General features: G+C 48.1%; 1 protein-coding gene across 4 annotated transcripts in view; it reads right to left on the reverse strand.

Annotated features, from left to right (window-relative positions):
- Positions 1–25,047, reverse strand: part of DOCK2 (dedicator of cytokinesis 2) — a 1,781,615-nt gene that overhangs the window by 843,731 nt on the left and 912,837 nt on the right. For all 4 annotated transcript variants that reach the window (XM_063928256.1, XM_063928254.1, XM_063928255.1 and 1 more), the window contains exon 26: positions 13,464–13,612. In XM_063928256.1, coding sequence (XP_063784326.1) covers positions 13,464–13,612 — 149 coding nt within the window. The remainder of the gene's footprint in view (positions 1–13,463; positions 13,613–25,047) is intronic.

Consider the following 25,047-nt stretch of genomic DNA (forward strand, 5'->3'; position numbering starts at 1 on the left):
TTTCAATGCTTCTTCAAGGACAGAGAGTAATTCAGGCTGGGTCATCTATCAAGGAGACACTAGCGCTACAGGTATTACATTTGTCTGACTCTCACTATGGGGGTCATTCCGACCTGATCACACGCTAGATATTTTTTGCAGTGCTGCGATCTGGTCAAAACTCGGCAAAACTGCGCATGCGTATGCACCGCAATGCGCAGGCGTGTCCTACGGGTACAAAGTGGATCGTTGCTGGGCGATGGATTTAACAAAGAATCCATTCGCACAGCCGATCGCAAGAAGATTGACAGGAAGAAGATGTTTATGGGTGTCAACTGACAGTTTTCAGGGGGTGGTTTGAAAAACGCAGGCGTGTCAAAGCGTTTGCAGGGCAGGTGTCTGACGTCAATTCCGGGACCGGACAGGCTGAAGTGATCGCAGCGGCTGAGTAAGTTCAGAAACTTCACAAAACTTTTGTGTACCGCTCGGCTGCACAAGCTTTCGCACACTTGCAAAGCGAAAATACACTCCCCCATAGGCGGCGACTATCTGATCTGCAAAAAATGGCTAGCGTGCGATCAGGTCAGAATGACCCCCTATAGGAGTAAAAGTCAGATGGACAGAATACATAGAGGCTATTTGTTTTAGTGAGTATTATGGTAAATGTGCTAGAAAATAGTGTACCATTATTTTTTTTTTAATCTGACCTAATAAATAAAATTTCAGAGTGATCTATTTATTTCTATATTAAAGCCCAGAAATACAGTATTTGAGCCCCTCTATTACTACACCCTAGCCATCAATCAAAGCAAATCAACCTCTATCCTGTCTCATCTCGATAAACAACATAACTATTTTCTACTGGCTATTGTTCCAGCAAGACAGTCAGCTGATGACAGCAAGTGTGTAAAAAACAGGATTTTGGTTACCTACCGGTAAATCCTTTTCTCGTAGTCCGTAGAGGATGCTGGGATCCACATTAGTACCATGGGGTATAGACGGGTCCACCAGAAGCCATTGGCACTTTGAGAGTTTGAGAGTGTGAGCTGGCTCCTCCCTCTATGCCCCTCCTACCAGACTCAGTCTAGAAACTGTGCCCGAGGAGACGGACATCTTCGAGAGAAGGGTTTTACACAGATAGTGGCGAGATTCACACCAGCTCACACATACAAGGCACATCAAGCTAACTAGCTTGAAATTCAGCAACCACTTACCAAGTAACAATGCAGTACTCAACTAAAACAAAGTTGAACTGAACCAAATAACGAAAGCAGGAAAACGAAGCGCTGGGCAGGCGCCCAGCATCCTCTACGGACTATGAGAAAAGGATTTACAAAATCCTATTTTCTCTTACGTCCTAGAGGATGCTGGGGTCCACATTAGTACCATGGGGATGTACCAAAGCTCCCAGAACGGGAGGGAGAGCGCGAAGGCTCCTGCAGAACTGATAGACCAAACTTAAGGTCCTCAGAGGCCAAAGTATCGAACTTGTAGAACTTTGCAAACGTGTTCAAACCAGACCAAGTTGCTGCTCGGCAAAGTTGTAAAGCCGAGACACCCCAGGCAGCCACCCAGAAAGACCCCACCTTACGATCAGAGTGGGCCTTAACAGACGTAGGACACGGCAATCATGCCGTAGAATATGCATGCTGGACAGTGAACCTGATCCAGCGAGAAATCATCTGCTTAGAAGCAGGACACCCCATTTTCTTGGGATCATACAGGACAAACAGAGAGTCCAATTTTCTGTGACGAGCAGTCCTCTTCACATATATTATCAGAGTGCTGACAACACTCAAGGACTTTAATGAAATTGAGGAGTCAGTAGAAACTGGCACCACAGTAGGTTGGTTGATATGAAATGCCAACACAACCTTTGGAAGGAACTGCTGACGTGTCTGGAGTTCAGCTCTATCTTCGTGGAAGATCAAGTATGGGCTTTTACAGGACAAAGCCCCCAACTCTGACACACGCCTAGCAGAAGCTAAAGTCAACAAAGTGACAGCCTTCCACGTAAGAAACTTGACCTCAACTTCCAGTAGAGGCTCAAACCAGTCCGACTGGAGGAACTGCAACACCACGTTAAGATCCCAATGCGCCGTCAGCGGTACAGAGGGAGGTTGGATGTGCAGAACTCCCTTCAAAAAAGTCTGAACCTCAGGGAGGGCAGCCAACTGTTTCTGGAAGAAAATGGATAGGGCTGAAATTTGGACCTTTATGGGTCCCAACCTCAGGCCCATATCCACACCTGCTTGCAGGAAGAGGAGAAAACGTCCCAGTTGAAACTCCACCACAGGAAACTTCTTGGACTCACACCAAGACACTTATTTTTTCCAAATATGATGGTAATGTTTTGACGTTACTCCTTTCCTAGCTTGTATCAGGGTAGGAATAACCTTGTGCGGAATGCCCTTCCAAGCTAGTATCAGGCGTTCAACCTCCATTCCGTCAAACAAAGCCGTGTTAAGTCTTGATAGGCGAACGGCCCCTGCTGCAGCAGGTCCTCCCGAAGAGGAAGAGGCCTCGGCTCTTCTTGCAGTAGATCCAGAAGGTCCATGTACTAAGCCCTTCTTGGCCAGTCTGGAGCAATGAGGATCGCTTGAACCCTTGTTCTCCTCATAAGCTTTAGAAATCTTGGGATGAGTGGGAGTGGTGGAAAAACGTACCCCGACTGGAACACCCACGGAGATACTAGTGCGTCCACTGCCACTGCTTTGGGTCCCTTGACCTGGAACAATAATGCTGAAGCTTCTTGTTGAGACGAGAGGACATCATGTCTATTTGGGGTACCCCCCAAAGATCTATGATCTCTTTGAACACCTCCGGATGGAGACCCCACTCCCCTGGATGGAGATCGTGTCTGCTGAGGAAATCCGCTTCCCAGTTGTCTACTCCCGGAATGAAGATTGCTGACAGTGCCAACACGTGTTTTTCTGCCCAGAAAATGATTCTTGTTACCTCAGACATTGCAGCTCTGCTCTTCGTTCCGCCCTGTCGGTTTACGTAAGCCACCATCGTTACATTGTGCGACTGTACTTGAATGACCCAATTTCTTAGAAGATGGGCTGCTTGGAGAAGACCGTTATATAGGGCTCTTAGTTCCAGAATGTTGATCGGTAGGTCGGCTTCCAGACTTGACCACCTTCCCTGGAAGGTTTCCCTTTGAGTGACTGCACCCCAGCCTCGGAGGCTTGCATCCATGGGTAGAAGGATCCAGTCCTGAATCCCGAACCTGCAGCCATCCAGAAGGTGAGGCAATTGGAGCCACCATAAGAGTGAAATCCTGGCCTATAGCGACAGACGAATTCTCTGGTGCATGAGTAGATGAGTTCCTGACCACTTGTCCAGGAGTTCCAGCTGGAAGGACCGAGCATGAAACCTCCCATACAGGCCTCGTAAGAGGCCACAATCTTTCCCAGAAGGCGAATGCATTGATGAACCAACACCTGGGCTGGCTTCAGGACATCCTGGACCATTGTTTGTATCACCAACACTTTTTCCTGTGGAAGAAATACCCTCTGCACTTCCGTGTCGAGGATCATTCCTAGAAAGGACAACCCCCTAGTTGGTTCCAAATGTGATTTTGGAAGGTTCAGAATCCAACCGTGGACTCTGAGTAGGTGGGTCGCGAGAACAATGGACTGCAACAGCTTCTCCTTGGACGAAGCCTTTATCAGCAGATCGTCCAGATATGGAATTATGTTCACCCCCTGCTTGCGGAGAACCATCATCTCCGCCATCACCTTGGTGAATACTCTCGGTGCTGTGGAGAGGCCGAATGGCAGGGCCTGGAACTGGAAATGACAGTCCAACAGTGCGAAGCGGAGATAAACCTGATGCGGCGGCCAATTCGGAATGTGGAGGTACGCATTCTTGATATCGAGGGATACCAGGAATTCCCCCTTCCAGACCTGATATCACTGCCCTTAGAGACTCCATTTTGAACTTGAACTCCTTCAGAAAGGGGGTTTAGCGATTTTAGGTTCAGACTGATCCATCCGGTTTCGGTACCACAAAAAGGTTTGAATAGTAATCCTTTTTGTGCATATGAGGTGGGACTGTTACAACATCCTGTGCCTCCACCAACTTCTGGACGGCTTCCTGCAGGACATTCCTGTTTGCCAGCAAAGCTGGCAAGCCTAATTTGAAGAATCGGTGAGGAGGGAGATCTTAAAATTCCAGCCTGTACCCCTGCGACACAATATCTTGCACCCAGGGATCCAGGCCGGACGACACCCAGACGTGACAGAAATGCCTGAGTCTCGCTCCCAACTCCGGGGCGTGCATTCCACCCTCATGCGGAGGACTTTGGCATACCTGAAGCAGGTTTCTGTTCCTGGGACCCGCAGCAGCAGGTTTCTTGGATTTGGGCCGACCTCCCCTAAAGAAGGTGTTGGACGGTCTGGCCTTTCTTGGCTTGGCAGCCCGAAAGGGCTGTGATGCAGTTGAAAAAAAAGGTTTCTTCGTAGCAGGTGCAGCTGAGGGAAGTAAAGGTGACTTACCAGCCGTAGCCGTGGAGATCCACGCATCTAGCGCTTCCCCAAAGAGAGCCTGTCCTGTGTAGGGTAGGGTCTCCACACTTCTCCTTTATTCCGCGTCGGCAGGCCACTGTCGCAGCCACAGTCCTCGACGAGCTGAGACAGACATGGAAGAAATTCCTGCAGCCATGGAACCCAGGTCTTTCATGGATTCTACCAGAAATCCCGCCGAGTCCTGAATGTTATGCAAAAACAATTCAACATCAGATTTATCCATACTATTCAAATCTTCAAGTAACGTGCCTGACCACTTTACTATAGCTTTGGCAATCAAAGCACTGGCAGCCCCAGAAGCCGTGTACATGGATTGAGTGTATTATCAATTTTACGACCAGCCGGCTCTTTCAAGGCGGTGGATCCTGGAACAGGTAAATCCACCTTTTTTGAGAGTCTGGATACCGACGCGTCAACAATTGGCAGGTTTTCCCATTTTTTCCTATCCTCCACAGGGAAAGGAAACGCCACCTGGACCCTTTTAGGGAACTGGAATTTTTTCTCAGGGTTTTCCCAAGCTTTTTAAAAAATAAGAATTTACTTACCGATAATTCTATTTCTCATAGTCCGTAGTGGATGCTGGGACTCCGTAAGGACCATGAGGGATAGCGGCTCCGCAGGAGACTGGGCACAAAAGTAAAAGCTTGAACTAGCTGGTGTGCAATGGCTCCTCCCCCTATGACCCTCCTCCAAGCCTCAGTTAGGATACTGTGCCCGGACGAGCGTACATAATAAGGAAGGATATTGAATCCCGGGTAAGACTCATACCAGCCACACCAATCACACCGTACAACCTGTGATCTGAACCCAGTTAACAGTATGATAAACGAAGGAGACTCTGAAAAGATGGCTCACAACAATAATAACCCGAATTTTGTAACAATAACTATATACAAGTATTGCAGACAATCCGCACTTGGGATGGGCGCCCAGCATCCACTACGGACTATGAGAAATAGAATTATCGGTAAGTAAATTCTTATTTTCTCTAACGTCCTAAGTGGATGCTGGGACTCCGTAAGGACCATGGGGATTATACCAAAGCTCCCAAACGGGCGGGAGAGTGCGGATGACTCTGCAGCACCGAATGAGAGAACTCCAGGTCCTCCTCAGCCAGGGTATCAAATTTGTAGAATTTAGCAAACGTGTTTGCCCCTGACCAAGTAGCTGCTCGGCAAAGTTGTAAAGCCGAGACCCCTCGGGCAGCCGCCCAAGATGAGCCCACCTTCCTTGTGGAATGGGCTTTTACAGATTTTGGCTGTGGCAGGCCTGCCACAGAATGTGCAAGCTGAATTGTACTACAAATCCAACGAGCAATCGTCTGCTTAGAAGCAGGAGCACCCAGCTTGTTGGGTGCATACAGGATAAACAGCGAGTCAGATTTCCTGACTCCAGCCGTCCTGGAAATATATATTTTCAGGGCCCTGACTACGTCCAGTAACTTGGAGTCCTCCAAGTCCCTAGTAGCCGCAGGCACCACAATAGGCTGGTTCACGTGAAACGCTGAAACCACCTTTGGGAGAAATTGAGGACGAGTCCTCAATTCTGCCCTATCCGTGTGAAAAATCAGGTAAGGGCTTTTATAAGATAAAGCCGCCAATTCTGAGACACGCCTGGCTGAAGCCAGGGCTAACAGCATTACCACCTTCCATGTGAGATATTTTAATTCCACAGTGGTGAGTGGTTCAAACCAATGTGATTTTAGGAACCCCAAAACCACATTGAGATCCCAAGGTGCCACCGGGGGCACAAAAGGAGGCTGTATATGCAGTACCCCTTTGACAAACGTCTGGACTTCAGGCACTGAAGCCAGTTCTTTTTGGAAGAAAATCGACAGGGCCGAAATTTGAACCTTAATGGACCCTAATTTTAGGCCCATAGACAGTCCTGTTTGCAGGAAATGTAGGAAGCGACCCAGTTGAAATTCCTCTGTAGGGGCCTCTTTGGCCTCACACCACGTAACATATTTTCGCCAAATGCGGTGATAATGTTTCGCGGTTACATCCTTCCTGGCCTTTATCAGGGTAGGGATGACTTCTTCTGGAATGCCTTTTTCCTTCAGGATCCGGCGTTCAACCGCCATGCCGTCAAACGCAGCCGCGGTAAGTCTTGGAACAGACAAGGTCCCTGCTGGAGCAGGTCCCCCCTTAGAGGTAGAGGCCACGGGTCCTCCGTGAGCATCTCTTGAAGTTCCGGGTACCAAGTCCTTCTTGGCCAATCCGGAACCACGAGTATAGTTCTTACTCCTCTCCTTTTTATGATTCTCAGTACTTTTGGTATGAGAGGCAGAGGAGGGAACACATACACTGACTGGTACACCCATGGTGTTACCAGAGCATCCACCGCTATTGCCTGAGGGTCCCTTGACCTGGCGCAATAGCTGTCTAGTTTTTTGTTGAGACGGGACGCCATCATGTCCACCTTTGGTTTTTCCCAACGGTTTACCATCTCTTGGAAGACTTCTGGATGAAGTCCCCACTCCCCCGGGTGAAGGTCGTGTCTGCTGAGGAAGTCCGCTTCCCAGTTGTCCACTCCCGGAATGAACACTGCTGACAGTGCTATCACATGATTCTCCGCCCAGCGAAGAATCCTTGCAGCTTCTGCCATCGCCCTCCTGCTTCTCGTGCCGCCCTGTCTGTTTACGTGGGCGACTGACGTGATGTTGTCCGATTGGATCAATACCGCCCGACCCTGAAGCAGGGGTTTTGCTTGACTTAGGGCATTGTAAATGGCCCTTAGTTCCAGAATGTTTATATGAAGAGATGTTTCCATGCTTGACCACAAGCCCTGGAAATTTTGTCCCTGTGTGACTGCTCCCCAGCCTCTCAGGCTGGCATCTGTGATCACCAGGATCCAATCCTGAATGCCGAATCTGCGGCCCTCTAGTAGATGAGCACTCTGCAGCCACCACAGAAGAGACACCCTTGTCCTTGGCGACAGGGTTATCCGCTGATGCATCTGAAGATGCGATCCGGACCATTTGTCCAGAAGATCCCACTGAAACGTTCTTGCATGGAATCTTCCGAATGGAATCGCTTCGTAAGAAGCCACCATTTTTCCCAGGACCCTCGTGCACTGATGCACTGACACCTGGCCTGGTTTTAGGAGATTCCTGACTAGCTCGGATAACTCCCTGGCCTTCTCCTCTGGGAGAAACACCTTTTTCTGGACTGTGTCCAGAATCATTCCTAGGAACAGGAGACGTGTCGTTGGAATCAGCTGCGATTTTGGAATATTTAGAATCCACCCGTGCTGACGTAACACTAACTGAGATAGTGCTACTCCGACTTCTAACTGTTCCCTGGACCTTGCCCTTATCAGGAGATCGTCCAAGTAAGGGATAATTAAAACGCCTTTTCTTCGAAGAAGAATCATCATTTCGGCCATTACCTTGGTAAAGACCCGAGGTGCCGTGGACAATCCAAACGGCAGCGTCTGAAACTGATAATGACAGTTTTGTACTACAAACCTGAGGTACCCTTGGTGAGAAGGGTAGATTGGGACGTGGAGATAAGCATCTTTGATGTCCAGAGACACCATATAGTCCCCTTCTTCCAGGTTTGCTATCACTGCTCTGAGTGACTCCATCTTGAATTTGAACCTCTTTATGTAAGTGTTCAAGGATTTTAGATTTAAAATTGGTCTCACCGAGCCGTCCGGCTTCGGTACCACAAACAGCGTGGAATAATACCCCTTTCCCTGTTGTAGGAGAGGTACCTTGAATATCACCTGCTGGGAATACAGCTTGTGAATGGCTTCCAAAACTGCCTCCCTGTCGGAGGGAGACTTTGGTAGAGCAGACTTCAGGAACCGGCGAGGGGGAGACGTCTCGAATTCCAGTTTGTATCCCTGTGATACTACCTGCAGAATCCAGGGGTCCACTTGCGAGTGAGCCCACTGCGCGTTGAAATTTTTGAGACGGGCCCCCACCGTGTCCGAGTCCGCTTGTAAAGCCCCAGCGTCATGCTGAAGATTTGGCAGAAGCAGAGGAGGGCTTCTGCTCCTGGGAAGAGGCTGCCTGGTGCAGTCTTTTTCCTCTTCCTCTGCCCCGGGGCAGAAATGAGTGGCCTTTTGCCCGCCTGTACTTATGGGAACGAAAGGACTGAGTTTGAAAAGACGGTGTCTTTTTCTGCTGAGAGGTGACCTGGGGTAAAAAGGTGGACTTTCCGGCCGTTGCCGTGGCCACCAGGTCCGATAGACCGGCCCCAAATAACTCCTCCCCTTTAAACGGCAATACTTCCATATGTCGTTTGGAATCCGCATCCCCTGACCACTGTCGCGTCCATAACACTCTTCTGGCAGAAATGGACATAGCACTCACTCTTGATGCCAGGGTGCAAATATCCCTCTGTGCATCACGCATATATAGTAATGCATCCTTCAAATGCTCTATAGTTAGTAATATACTGTCCCTATCGAGGGTATCAATATTTTCAGTCAGGGAATCCGACCACGCAACTCCAGCACTGCACATCCAGGCTGATGCGATTGCTGGTCGCAGTATAACACCAGTATGTGTGTATATACCCTTCAGGATATTTTCCAGCCTTCTATCCGCTGGTTCTTTGAGGGCGGCCGTATCAGGAGACGGTAACGCTACTTGTTTAGATAAACGTGTGAGCGCTTTATCTACTCTAGGGGGTGTTTCCCAACGCGCCCTAACCTCTGGCGGGAAAGGGTATAGTGCCAATAATTTATTAGAAATTAGCACTTTTTTATCGGGGAAAACCCACGCTTTATCACACACCTCATTTAATTCATCTGACTCAGGAAAAGCTACTGGTAGTTTTTTCACTCCCCACATAATACCCTTCTTTGTGGTACTTGTAGTGTCAGAAATGTTCAATGCCTCCTTCATTGCCGTGATCATGTAACGTGTGGCCCTACTGGACATTACGTTTGTCTCCTCACTGTCGACACTGGACTCAGTATCCGTGTCTGGGTCGGTGTCGACCCACTGAGGTAACGGGCGTTTTATCGCCCCTGACGGTGTCTGAGACGCCTGGACAGGCACTAATTGATTTGTCGGCTGTCTCAAGTCGTCAACAGTTTTTTGTAAAGTGCTGACATTGTCACGTAGTTCTTTAAATACAACCATCCAGTCAGGTGTCGACTTCCTAGGGGGTGACATCACTAATACAGGCAATTGCTCTGCTTCCACATCATTTTCCTCCTCATACATGTCGACACAATCGTACCGACACCCAGCACACACACAGGGAATGCTCTGATAGAGGACAGGACCCCACTAGCCCTTTGGGGAGACAGAGGGAGAGTTTGCCAGCACACACCAGAGCGCTATATATATATATATATATATATATATATATATATATATATAGGGATAACCTTATATAAGTGTTACTCCCTTTTATAGCTGCTGTTTATAATTTAGCTGCCAATAGTGCCCCCCCTCTCTCGTTTTTACCCTGATTCTGTAGGGACTGCAGGGGAGAGTCAGGGAGCCGTCCTTCCAGCGGAACTGTGAGGGAAAATGGCGCTTGTGTGCTGAGGAGATAGGCTCCGCCCCTTCACGACGGCCTTATCTCCCGCTTTTTTCTGGAAAACTGGCAGGGGTTAAATACATCCATATAGCCCAGGAGCTATATGTGATGTATTTCTTTTGCCATCCTAAGGTATTTCTGTTTTTATTGCGTCTCAGGGCGCTCCCCCCCAGCGCCCTGCACCCTCAGTGACCGGAGTGTGAAGTGTGCTGAGAGCAATGGCGCACAGCTGCAGTGCTGTGCGCTACCTTAGTTGAAGACAGGAACGTCTTCTGCCGCCGATTTCACCGGACCTCTTCGTTCTTCTGGCTCTGTAAGGGGGCCGGCGGCGCGGCTCCGGGACCCATCCAGGCTGAACCTGTGATCGTCCCTCTGGAGCTAATGTCCAGTAGCCTAAGAAACCCAATCCACTCTGCACGCAGGTGAGTTCGTTTCTTCTCCCCTTAGTCCCACGATGCAGTGAGCCTGTTGCCAGCAGGACTCACTGAAAATAAAAAACCTAAAATAAACTTTTACTCTAAGCACCTCAGGAGAGCCACCTAGCATGCACCCTTCTCGTTCGGGCACAAAAATCTAACTGAGGCTTGGAGGAGGGTCATAGGGGGAGGAGCCAGTGCACACCAGCTAGTTCAAGCTTTTACTTTTGTGCCCAGTCTCCTGCGGAGCCGCTATCCCCCATGGTCCTTACGGAGTCCAAGCATCCACTTAGGACGTTAGAGAAAATAGCGTTTAATTCTTTTGACGCAGGGAAGGTTAGTGAGGCTTTCTTATTTTCAGTGAAGTAAGCCTCCTCAACCTGCTCAGGTGTTGTATCAGTAATATTCAACACATCCCTAATGGCCTCTATCATCAACTGCTCCCCTTTTGCAAGAGATGATGCCCCCCTCAACACATCCCCATCACCGTCCGCAGTGTCAGAATCGGTATCCGTGTCGTCTTGCATAATCTGTGCAAGAGCACGTTTTTGGGAATATAGAGCAGGGGGGCCCTGAGGTAACAGAACTGGGCCAGACTGTCATAGACTTCTGTAAAGCTTGAGTTGCAGACTCATTCTGAGCAACCCTAGTAGAAATCTTTGAAATCATAGATTTGATAGAGGATAACCACTCAGGCTCCCATGCTGGTATCTGTGCTAAAACAGTGCAATCCTGATTACATGGAATGGGATCATCCTGAGAGGACATATCCTCTGCAGCATAGGACACAGAGTCCCTGGACATAGCTTAATGGAGACCACAGACACTCCACACACACACACACACACACACACACACACACACACACACACACACACACACACACACACACACACACACGAGGGCAGACAGAGTTTCACCCCCAAGAATGGCAAGAGAGACATAGAGATGGAGCCAACCCACACACAACACTTTTTAGGTAAAGGGAGACACCCAACCAGCGCTGACAGTGCACCTTAATAGGTTATACAGTCTTTATACAGCCTCCCCCCCTTCTACAACCCCCTCGTACCGTGAGAGATAGCTGGAGTTGCTGTGGAGGGACTTGCTCTTCACTGACAGCGTTGTGCAGGCAGGAAAATGGCACAGAACGCTGCTGGGTCCGCTCTGAGAAGCTCCGCCCCCAAAATGGTGCTGTCTTCCCGCTCTTCAGAAGATTATACTGGCCTGAGGAATTATGCTGGCAGCGATCCAGGGACCCTGACAGGCTGGAAGGTCAGTGTAGGGTGCAGGTGCTGGCTCAGGGAGCCCATCACAGTGCCGCACTATGTACCGCTGAGCCCGGGAGTGCAGTTAGTACTGCGCTCCATACCCTGTTGCCGCCATCTTCACACCGGCCCCCTGCTTGCTAGGGGGGTCGATGACTCACTCGCCGCCAATCTTCTGGCTCTGTAAGGGGGTGGCGGTATGCTGCTGGGGTGAGCGATCCCCTGTGGCGGGGAACGATCGATCCCCTCAGGAGCTCAGTGTCATGTCAGCGGAGATAGTGGCTCAGACCCCGCAGGGCGGACACTACTCCCCCCTTAGTCCCACGAAGCAGGGAGGCTGTTGCCAGCAGCCTCCTGGTAAAATAATAAACTCTAAAAAAAACTTTTTCTAAAGAAGCTCTGTAGAGCTCCCCTAGCTGTGACATTTTCTAAACTGAGTCTGGTAGGAGGGGCATAGAGGGAGGAACCAGCCCACACTTTCAATCTCTTAAAGTGCCAATGGCTCCTGGTGGACCCGTCTATATCCCATGGTACTAATATGGACCCCAGCATCCTCTAGGACGTAAGAGAAAACTGGACCATGCAACGCCATAGATCAACCATAGACTGGGTGGGTAAGACTTGGTCCCTTTACTTAAACTTTAAAGTGATTTTTGCTTTGGTAATTGTTTTTATTTTTTGTGTATGAGTTGGTGAATTATTAATTGACTACGAGTGTAGAGTTACAATGTTTAGTTGAGCCCTGTCATTTTTCTAGCCAGACCCTAGGACACAGTACTGGAGGTACTGTCATTATTTTGGGCATGTTCATTCATGCACGGTAGGCTTACCTGAAGCACAACAATGATTCCTCTGCGAGCAGCTAGGAATTGTAATTAGAGTTGGCATGTAGTAAGAGATGTTAATAAGATACAGATGTGTCCTCATACAGTACAAGTATCTTGTTTAATTTAGCATCTGCATCGCATCCTATCTCCATGCAAAGTCACTTATAGTGTGCTGGGGGGCTTAGGGTTATCATTTTAGCTGCAATGGAGTTGGTATAAAGTTGTAGATTAAGCACAACGCTGTGTGGCGTCATGGATGGCGTTGGTCACGTGTATTGGTCCTCTGACTTTTTTACCCAGGAAAACCTAAGATAGGTGTATGTGGACAGTGGTTGTCAAAAGACCCCAGCCTTTGGCAGGCACACTCAAAAAAGAGGCGTGGCTTTGCATAAAGGAGCTTGACTTTGCAGAAGCCCCACAGGCATCACTAAAGGGGCATGGCTTCATGGAAGAAAGACACGATTACCTCACTCCGGTGGCGTGCAGGTGACTCTTCCAGCACTGCTGGCTCCTTTTAAGTGACAGAAGCCAAGTGCTGCAGATTAATGTCACACTGCGGCACCCAGCTCCTATCACTGTGGAGGCAGTGGTGGATTTCCCACTAGACACATGCGGCACTTGCTGGGGGCTGCACACCAAATTGATGAGGTCAGGTGATTCTTTTTTTTGTTATTACAACTTATTGTTTTAATATTTTATTTTACAACTGAGAGGAGTGGGACAATGGGAATCAAATTGTGGTCAAAGAGGTGGTAGTAGGGTGACGTTGGGGCTGCTTTGGCGATCACAAGGCTTCCAGACTGGCCCTGAAATGAAAGGAGCAGTGATGTGATCGGGAAGGGGGCAATTTGTTTTCCTTTTTTTTATTTTTAAGGTAGAGTGAGGGGCACCAAACTCCTGAAGAGTACTAATTATATGCAGTCATTACCCTACTTACCACATCCTGGCTGCTGAGCACCTCCAGAATACTGTTGAGTAAATCTACACACAACTTCTTCTCTTTCATCTGGGGCAGCTCTTGCCTTCCTTGTTCCAGCCAGGCTTTCAATTCTTTGGTTATCATAGGTAACAAAATATCACGGCATTCTGAAATAAAAAAATAATTATATATATATATATATATATATATATATATATGTATATATTTGTAAAGTGCTTACTGCATATCCAACACAAATGTAAGAAAATCAAGTTGCATACTTTCACTCTGTGCATGCTTCAGAACCAAGCATATGCAATTTTCTGTATCTGTACTGGCGAAACAAGGATTCTGACTCTGACCCATAATGTATCGATATTATCCCCATAATGTATTACCTCCTCCTAAATATCCACTCTTCTCCTCCTCTGTTCTCTGTTTCTCCCCAGCTCACCCTCCAACTGTACTCCCATCTCTTTAGCATGCAAGTTCTCACAGGCAGGGCCATCCATCCTCATTTTTCACCCCATCACTATATTTGCTTCCAGTGCTCCTGTCCCTTGTCTCCTAGCACATTTCAATAACTCTGATTCTGTGTGGTCATCCTTTGTTGGGTACAGGCTCATTGAGGGGATATATATATTACAATCTGCATTTTTAATATGGATGTGTTACTTTCAAGTAAATTTGCAACGTGCAAATGTATACTTTTAAGCATACTTATTGTGTTTCTTTTGCCACGAGACGGGATGCAATAAGAGCCTATCCTAGTGAAGAGCTGGAAGCAGTGTGATAGCGTATCACTATTACACTGCTTTATGGTTTGGGTCCCTGGGACACACTGCACATGCAGGGCCATCAGCTGGCACATGCGCCACCGAGGGCCGACAGAGAAGCATCCTCCAGATCCCGCTCCTTAAATTTTTTTCAAACAGTAGCCCATAAACTACTTCATACTGCCATCTGAAGATAGTGTTATCTATCAGGACCAAGCTCCAGATTGCAATGTAAATCTGCCAGCATAGCAGCAACCGTAGAACCCTATGGAGGCTGTATATGCGGATGAAAATGGAGGGACTGTGCCAGATATTAGAGATATCCGCGTCTATCCCTTCATAGTACATCTGAAAAGTATTATGGGAGCCACCCAAAAAGGATTATTATTTTGAATGGGTGGTAAGGGAGGGGGGGCATAATATCCCACAAATATTTAATGATAAATACGCCCCTGAGTGCTGGACTGACTTCTTATCCCTTTGACTGACCTCCACTTGCCTGCCCTAATCATCATTCTACCTAGTACTGTACTGTATGTCGGTTTACTGTGCTCTGTATTGTCTAATCATATGTCATTTTACATTTACTGAACAAGTGATGTGTCATGTTTTGCTGTTACTGTTACAGTGGGCATATAAAGTGTACGGTGCAGCATAAACTTTGTGGTGCCTTAAAAATAAAGGAAAATAATAATATTATAAAACATATATATTGCCTAAATTAAAATCTGCTTAAGTGGATTGAAAGGTATTGTGTGACTGTGCCACCACTAAAATGACGTAAGAGTTCAAAGTAATTGATACGTTTTTATTTATCTCCTATATATTTGCCCAGATCTGTGACTTTGTGACTCATTTGCTAACGCTGGGCAGAGTCACAATGCTGGGCGGAGTCACAGATCTGGTGTGTCGCCCCTCCTCCTGCTGTGCTCGCTGTGTGTGTCGGGCCTGTTCTCCCTACCGCTCCGGCCTCCGTCCTCGGTGCTGCCAGCAGGGGCGGAACTCTGGGAGGCAGTGGAGTCGGCTGCCGCCGGGCTCCTGACCTCAAGGGGGCACATCTTCTCCACTGTCTCCCGCTGCCTGACCCTGAAGATTGTTCGCAGCTGCCTCCTAGTATATACAGAGAGCTGGCTGTGGCTACAGCTAGGGGGAGCTCCAGAACGCAGCTCCTGCCAGGCCCTTCCAGATGAGCTGGCCAAGTGAAGCTCTCTGTTCTTCTGTTGGGCTGATAGCAGCAGGTAGGCACTAGCAGCACTTGCCTCAAACTGCACTGTGGGGGTGTGTGTATTTGGAAAGGGGAGGGGTGCTGGGGGGTCTTTAATAAATATTGGCAGCACTGTGTTTTAAGTGTGCATGTTTAAGTGAGGTGTGTGTGTGTGTGTGTGTGTGTGTGTGTGTGTGTGTGTGTGTGTGTGTGTGTGTGTGTGTGTGTGTGAAGGAAGTATGTGTTTGTTATTGTTTGTGTGTTTATAAGTGAAAGAGGCATGTATGCGTGTAAGGGAGACATGTGTGTGTGTGTGTGTGTGTGTGTGTGTGTATGTGTGAGAGAGGCATATGTGTGTGTATGTGTGTGTGTGTAAGTGAAAGAGGCATGTTTGTGTGTTTAAGTGAAGGAAGCGTGTGTGTGTGTGTGTGTGTGTGTGTGTGTGTGTGAGTTTAAATGAAGGAAGCATGTGTAAGTGAGTGGCGTTTGCGTAAGTGAGAGGTGTGTGTGTAAGTGAGAGGCGTGTGTAAGTGAGAGGCGTGTGTGTTTAAGCGAAGGAAGTGTGTGTGTTTAAGCGAAGGAGGCATGTGTGTGTTTAAACTAAGGAGGCGTGTGTAAGTCATACTTGCCTACCCTCCCGGAATGGGCGGGAGGCTTCCGAAATTCGGGTGACCATCCCGGCCCACTGGAAGAGCAGGCAAGTCTCCCGATTTGAGGGGTCACCCCCTGCCCGGCCGCCCACTTAGCGAGTAAAGTGGGCGGTCCGGGCAGGCGATGACGCGATTCTTGTTGAATCGCGTCATCATAGCCACGCCCCCTGCTGTATAATGCCGGTAATAGTGGCATTACACAGTGGGTGGTGTGGCTTACATGACGCGTCCAGCAACCACGCCCCTGTTCCGCCTCTGGCCTGCCCCCCTCAGCACGTCACCACACTGCCCGCCTGCCCTGCTGAGCCGACCAGCTGCTCTCTCCCGGAGAGAGCAGCCCGAAAGTCGGTAAGTATGGTGTAAGTAAGAGGCGTGAGTGTGAGAGGCGTGGGTGTGTTTAAGTGAAAGTGGCGTTTGTGTGTGTGTTTAAGTGAAAGAGGCGTTTGTGTGTTTTTATATATATATATATATATATATATATATATATACTGTATATCAGCACACCACTGCACCAAAGCATCTACATTGTGACACGCTGTTGGGTGAGGGAGTACTGTCGGTGTGCTATATAGGTATGCTGGTGTCTATTTTATTGTGATGACTGACTTGGAGTGCCATCCACTTTGTAAGTGTATCTATATTACTATTTGGAAAGGCACCTGAGCACGCTGTTCAACATGAGTGCCGGATAGCTACATATGAAGGGTGTGTGTGTATACAGTATGTAGGGGGGGTCACCAACATTTATCATGCCTCCGGGTTACTGGGGCGAACTTACGCCACTGGCTGCCAGTGATGCTTGGTGCGTCATGCCACCGTGTGTGAGAGCTGCAGCTGCTGAACCTGGTAGTGCTGTTGTGCTCTCCCCGGCTCCCTCCTCCACACGTGTCCTGGCAGCGGTGCAGAAGAGGCCCCTATGATCACGGCCCCGCATCTGCTGCTGTACCACCAGCGCCCCAGGAGCCCCAACACATGGGCATGATGGACTCTGCCACCTCCGCCAGGTGATAAATCCACCGCCGGACTGTGCCCTGTGGCCAAAGGGGTAGATAGTCCGGGGAGGGAGAGGGACACCCACGCCTGACATCTTCCTGTGTCTGTGCATGAGTGATAAGCCCCCAGCACACACACTGAGTATGTGATCTTATATCAGGGGTGTGTATAGTCAGGGATAAGCTCCCACCACACACACTGAGTATGTGATCTTATATTAGGGGTGTGTATAGTCATATATAAGCAGGGATAACCCCTAGCACACACACTGTGTGATATTATATAGGGGGAGGGGTCTGTATAGTCATATATAGTCTGCATTTCTCTATGCCTTCCCTACCCACATGTATTTCTACAACACCTCTATAACACCCTGCATGTCCCTAGCCTAGCCCACCTGCCTTTCTGTATGTCGTTTTGAACGCCCTGCATTCAAGTATGCCCTTCTTACCTGCTTCTTTCGATGTTTTACCTACCGTACACCGTCTGCCTATGCTCCACCTGCCTACCTGCATTTTTGGATGATCTCACTGTTTATTTCTAAATTATGTACGCATAGCAAATTATTAACACACTAGGTCATTCATCCTGCCCTGCGTCCGCTCTTTACGCCGTCTCAAGAGCCTACGCCCCCTTAACCATTGCATACCCTTTCTCGTAAAATATGTAACCACTACCGACATTAGCCTTGAATGTAATACTCCATATAATACAAATATTACCCGGCCAAAGGACGTGCAGGGGCTAAGGGGCCATGTGAAGAGCGCCAGTAGGGCGCGATGAATCACCTAGTTCTTATTATAGGTCTGATTATTTGGGAAGCTGTGTCTCATCTTGGGTCTCATCTACTCATAGCAGAATAGAATGCAGAGACTCTTTTGCAAAGAAACAAACAGAACAGTCACATAAAGAATGTTCTGTTCACATGTAGATGCGTCTTGTTCCATCAACCTAAAAACATATCAGACCTTCTCCATTTGTCACTAAAATTTATGTCCTAGAAAAAAGGTCCCTAGTCATGACACACAGATTTGTGTGATTTAAATAATTTAAACATTATAATTTATTCAACCAAAATCTGTTCCCAGAACTGTGTGCATTTTCCCATTCGCAGTGTAGCTAAATGCCCTGGGGTATTTCTAGGCATATTTACCGGTTTAGTTAGACTTCTAAATATGTCTACTGTAAACAGTTTAAACATTTTTAATATTGGACATCAGGGGAGGGTTGGCAACTTTTGACCTGGGGAGCAAACACAAGAAAGAGCCATATCCATACAGTTTATGTAAAAACTCAAACAATGAGTTTTTACATAAACTGTATGGCTATGGCTTTTCTAATGTTGGTGAGGTTATATAGCCAATAAAATATATGAAAAAAAAAAATGTTATTTCATAGAGCTGTGATTAAATACATCATCTCCCAGCCCCATCAGAGTAATCAACGTTCCAGGTGATGGGATTCGGTCTCTAGGTCGACAAGACTTAGGTTTAGGTCGACAGTGTCTAGGTCGACCACTATTGGTCGTCAGTAAGTAGGTCAACATGGTTTCTAGGTCGACAGGGACTCTGGGTCGACATGTACTAGGTCGACATGACAAAAGGTCAACATGAGTTTTTCATTTTTTTTTTATTTTTTTTAAACTTTTTCATACTTTACGAGCCACCTGGACTACAATTGGGAACGGTAACCTGTGCCGAGCGCAGTGAGACATCGTGCCCGAAGCATGGCGAGCGAAGCGAGTGCCATACGGTGCACTAATTTGGGGTTCCCCGCCACTCTATGAAGAAAACAACACAAAAAAAACACTAAAAAAATACTCATGTCGACCTTTTTTCATGTCGGCCTAGTACATGTCAACCTACTTACTGTCGACCAATAGTGGTCGACCTAGGCACTGACGACCTAAGTCTATTCTATCTAACATACCACACCCCCAAGTAATACCCTCAGAGGGTGTGACAAAAAAAGTGCTGCTCTGCTATTTTGGTGTCACCCCCTCTAATGGTGCCACTGAGCAGCAGTAATAGCAGTGATGGATGGTGTGCGCATGTACTCGTCAACCACATTGTGCAACGAGAGGCTGAGGCCCCAGTGTGACGAGAGTATCATACACATCATACACCAGGGGGCATGGCATCACAGACACTAGGCCATGCCACCTTTTTGACCCGAAGGTGAACGCAGTGTGCGCCAGTGCGCATTGAGTGACACCAATTCCACTGAAGCCACTGCTTGAGACTGTCTTGAAGTTATATGCCCCCAGCTAGTAATGCCAATGCAGCTACCTTGGTAATCTTTCATCGATAAAATGTGTCCCTAAATGATTTTTTTTCTCTACTGGTGTGACAAGTGCAGGTAAAAATAAATCATACATATCGCTGCATATATATATAACTAGGTCACATTGGGGGAGATGTACTAAGCCTGAAAAGTGATAAATATCACTGTGATAAAGCACCAGCCAATCGTCTCCTAACTACCATGTCACTGGCTGTGTTTGAAAAATTACAGTTAGGAGCCGATTGGCTGGTACTTTATCACTGTGATATTTATCACTTTTCAGGCTTAGTACATCTGGCCCATAGTGATCTAAGGGGCAAATTCAGACCTGATCACTGCTGTGCATTTTTGCACAGCAGGCAATCAGGTCTGAACTGCACATGCGCAGGCGCCGAAGTGCACGGTGCATGCCAGAGATGCTATCAGCATCTCAGCCCAGCGATTGCCTCTTCCTGATTGACAGGCAGATGCGTTCACTGGGCGGGAGTGGGCGGGCCAGCGACATTGGGCCGCCGTTATGGGGGTGCAGTCCGGGCAACGCAGGCGGAGGTCACAGTGGCTGCGTGATGTCACACGCAGCCGCTGTGTCCTGGACAGCGATGGATAGCTCCCTGCAAGCGCGCAGGAGCTGCGCTGGTAGGGAGCTACTCTTCAGGTACAAAAGCATCGCCGCTGTGCAATGCTTTTGTACCTGTGCGGCGGGGTGAGGACCAGACATGCGGGGTGAACTAGCTCTGTGCTGGGCGTGCCCCCGCATGTCAGGGTGGCTGATCGTTGCACTGCTACGATCAGGTCTGAATTAGCCCCTAAGAGCAGTGACTGAGAACTCCTGACAGCTGGTTCTGTAACATCATTGTCATGCCTTCAGTACAATTTTTATATATCATGTTTCAGCATGTTTGTTATATCATCTTACTTCTGTATTTACATTCATTTATTTTATTAGCCCCATCTAGCCAGCTCCCTAGTGTATTCTGGGAAGAAATCACTGAAATCATCCATTTTACTTCCCTCATGGTCTCAGCCAGATATCACCACACGTGCTCCCTCAGCATAGCATCCAATGGTAAGTTTCTCATCCCTAAAATTTGCATTATAGATCTGCTGACAGTGAGTATGTATTCCAGCATACTCCTGGACATGTGATTTGTTTTTAATGTTTGCATACTTTGTTTTTATTTCAGCATCCTGCATGTTTATGTGTTTGCACTGCATTATCCTATCTGTGCATGTTGTAATTGCATACCATCATTTTATTTACAGTTTTACCAATTTACTCTACTATATAATAAATATAATTCTTCACACCATCAGATCTGAATGGGATTATTGGAAAATAGAACTGGTTTTACTATTTGCCTAATTTTGATTAAGGTAACATCTCAGTGAAGGCAGAACAATCTTCATTCATTTGTATACATGAGCAGATACCCTGCACCAGTGGTACAATTTCGTTGATCTGCGTTCCCTGCTTGAATCATATTAAATAAATGTTTACACAAGCATTCAGAGATTTAGCAGAAATTAAACAGCATGCCCTATTTCCTGGCATTCACTCTGAACGCACAGTGGGGGTCATTCCGACCCGTTCGCTCGCTGCATTTTAACGCAGCAGAGCGAACGGGTCCCTGCTGCACATGCGCCGCTGCCATAATGCGCCTGCGCATGCCGGACGGCCCAAGGCCATAGCAGGACAGCGATCGCCTCTGCCTGATTGACAGGCAGAGGCAATCGATGGGCGGGAGGGTGTGAAACGGCGGCGTTTGGCTGCCGTTTCGTAGGCACGGTCTGGCCAACGCAGGCGTGGCCGGACCGAACGGGGGCGGGCCACAGCGGCTGCGTGACGTCATACGCAGCCACTGCGGGCCAGGGGGGCGAGGAGTAGCTCCCGGCCAGCTCGCTAAAGCTGCGCTGGCCGGGAGCTACTCCTGAAGTGCAAAGGCATCGTCGCTGGGCGATGCATTTGCCCTTCTGCGGGGGGGCCGGCACTGACATGCAGGGCATCCCCCCGCATGTCAGGGAACATGATCGTAGCTGTGCTAAATGTATTTTAGCACAGCTACGATCAACTCGGAATGACCCCCAGTGTGCTGTTCGTGTTTTCTTCCTACAGTACAATGATACCTATTTGCAAATATTTTATTGATACAGGGAGAGAGCATGCTGTATATAGGTCGGCAATTAAAGTACCATCAAACACTCCAGTTCAGCCATCTATTTAGTCTATTTGAGACACATTAAATTGTATTGTGTACAGGGACTGCACCACCATCCCACTCGCGGGCTACAGTGTCCTATGGGGGGGGGGGGATTGGGGGAAAGAGGGGCAGTCAGTCTCACGGCTACTCTGCATATCGGATACCGAGTGCATGCTCAAGGCATCTGTTCAAAGTGCGGCACGAGCCCAGCATCTCCGAGAGACTGATAGAAATGGGGGCGTGTTATGAAGCCACATCTCCTTCCACTAGGTCATGCCCCATGTTGCCTGGGTGTGACCCAATAAAGAGTGGGTACATCATTGTGATACCCCCATTTTCATCACTCTGGGGGCATGTACAGCACTTCTGGGGATGATGGGCTACACCCAGACTCTCTCCACGCGCTGTAGATGTTGTGCACATGTACGTGGCATCTCTGCACCCTCTGCTCTGCTACACTTCATTGCTGTAATGTGAAGGTAATGCTGATTCCTGAATGTGAAGTAGGGGGATTGATGTAGTGTATATGGGTGGGGGGTATTGATGTAGTGAATGTGGGGTATAGATATTGATATAATAGGAAAGCTAATAATTTATTACTGGGGTTCTTTAGAGAAATGTGTAGTTTAAAAAAAAATCTTTATTTATAACTTTTACAGAGTAGGAAAAATAGGATTTTAATTACCTACCAGTAAATTCTTTTCTCGTAGTCCGTAGAGCAGTGTTTCCCAACCTCGGTCCTCAAGGCACACTAACAGTCCTGGTTTTAGTGATATGCAGGCTTGAACACAGGTGACTTAATTAGTACTTCAGTTATTTTGCTTTAACCATCGGTGCTGAAACCTGGATTTCACTAAAACCTACACTGTTGGTGTGCCTTGAGGACTGTGGTTGGGAATGCCTGCCGTTGAGGATGCTGGGGTCCACATTAGTAGCATGGGGTATAGAAGCGTCCACTAGGAGCCACTGGCACTTTAAGAGTTTAATAGTGTGGGCTGGCTCCTCCCTCTATGCCCCTCCTACCAGACTCAGTCTTGAAACTGTGCCCGATGGAGATGAACAACTTCGAGAGAAGGATTTTACACAGATAGTGGCGAGATTCACACCAGCTCACACAAACAAGGCAAAACAAGTTAACTAGCTTGAAAAAACTCCTCAACAGCTGAATAACATTACTGATCCAAGTAACAACGCAGTACTTAACTAAGAACAAAGCAGTACTGAACCAAGTACCCACTGCAGGATAACAAAGCGCTGGGCGGGCCCCCAGCATCCTCTACGGATTACGAGAAAAGGATTTGCCGGTAGGTAATTAAAATCCTATTTTCTCTTAAGTCCTAGAGGATCCTGGGGTCCACATTAGTATGATGGAGATGTACTAAAGCTCCCAGAATGGGTGGGAGAGCGCGGAGGCTCCTGAAGAACTGATTGACCAAACTTAAGGTTCTCAGAGGCCAAAGTATCGAACTTGTAGAATTTAGCAAACGTGCTCGACCCAGACCAAATAGCCGCTTGCCAAAGCTGTAAAGCCGAGACACCCCAAGCAGCCGCCCAGGAAGACCCCACCTTACGAGTAGAGTGGGCCTTAACAGACTTTGGACACAGCAATCCTGCCATAGACTATGCATGCTGGATAGTGAACCTAATCCAGCGAGAGATCGTCTGCTTAGAAGCAGGACACCCAAGTTTCTTGGGATCATACTGGACAAACAGAGAGTCAGATTTTCTGTGACGAGCAGTCCTCTTCACATAGATTTTAAGCGCCCTTACAACATCCAAGGACTTTGATGGAAATGAGGAGTCAGTAGCAACTGGCACGACAATAGGTTGGTTGATATGAAAAGCCGACACAACCTTTGGAAGAAACTGCTGACGTGTCCGGAGCTCAGCTCTATCTTCATGGAAGATCAAGTAGGGGCTTTTACAAAACAAAGCCGCCAACTCCGACACATGTCTAGCAGAAGCTAAGGCCAACAAAGTGAAAGCCTTCAACGTGAGAAACTTGACCTCAACCTCCTGTTGAGGCTCGAACCAATCCGATTGGAGCAACTGTAACACCACGTTAAGTTCCCAGGGTGCCGTAGGTGGCACAAAGGGAGGCTGGATGTGCAGAACCCCTTTCAAAATATTCTGAACCTCAGGTAGGAAAGCCAGCTGTTTCTGGAAAAAAATGGATAGGTCCAAAATCTGGACCTTTACGGATCCCAACCTCAGACCCATATCCACACCTGCTTGCAGGAAGAGGAGAAAATGTCCCAGTTGAAACTCCACTGCAGGAAACTTCTTGGATTCACACCAAGATACATACTTTTTCCAAATGCGATGGTAATGTTTAGACGTTACTCCTTTCCTAACCTGTATCAGGGTAGGAATAACCTTGTTCGGAATGCCCTTCCGAGCTAATAAATGGCGTTCAACCTCCATGCCGTCAAAGGTAGCCGCGGTAAGTCTTGATAAGTGAACGGCTCATGTTGTAGCAAGTCCTCCCGATGAGGAAGAGGCCTCAGATCTTCCAGCAGAAGACCAAGAACATCCGCGTACCCAGCCCTTCTTGGCCAGTCCGGAGCAATGAGGATTGCCTGAACTCTTGTTCTCCTTATGAGCTTTAGAATCCTTGGAATGAGTGGAAGTGGAGGAAACACATACACCAACTGGAACACCCATTGAGTCACCAGGGCATCCACCACCACTGCTTGTGGGTCTCTTGACCTGGAACAATACCTCCGAAGCTTCTTGTTGAGACGGGAGGCCATCATGTCTATCTGAGGAACCCCCAAAGATTTGTCACCTCCATGAAAACCTCTGGATGAAGGCCCCACTCCCCTGAATGTAGAGCGTGTCTGCTGAGGAAGTCCGCTTCCCAGTTGTCCACTCCCGGAATGAAAATTGCTGACAGCGCCAACGCATGTTTTTCTGCTCAGAGGATGATTCTTGTTACCTCTGACATCGCAGCTCTGCTCTTCGTTCTGCCCTGTCGGTTTACGTAGGCCACCGTCGTTACATTGTTCGACTGTACTTGAATGGCTCTCTCTCGCAGAAGATGGGGCGCTTGGAGAAGACCGTGATACACGACTCTTAGTTCCAGAATGTTTATTGGAAGACTGGACTCCAGACTTGACCAACTTCCATGGAAGGTTTCCCCTTGAGTAACTGTGCTTCATCCCCGGAGACTTGCGTCCGTGGTTAGAAGGATCCAGTCCTGATTCCCAAACCTGCAGCCCTCCAGAAGGTGAGGCAATCCTTGCTTTCGGTGACAGGCGTATCCTCAAGTGCATATGCAGATGAGAACCCGACCACTTGTCCAGGAGATCCAGTTGGAAGGATCGAGCATGAAATCTTCCATACTGTAGAGCCTTGTAGGAGGCAACCATCTTCCCTAGAAGTCGAATGCACTGATGAACCGATACCCGGGCTGGCTTCAGGACATCCCGGACCATTGTTTGTATCACCAACCCTTTCTTCTCCGGTAGAAAAACCCTCTGCACTTCCGTGTCGAGA

Source organism: Pseudophryne corroboree, chromosome 6 (assembly GCF_028390025.1).
Source record: "Pseudophryne corroboree isolate aPseCor3 chromosome 6, aPseCor3.hap2, whole genome shotgun sequence".
NCBI lineage: Eukaryota > Metazoa > Chordata > Amphibia > Anura > Myobatrachidae > Pseudophryne > Pseudophryne corroboree.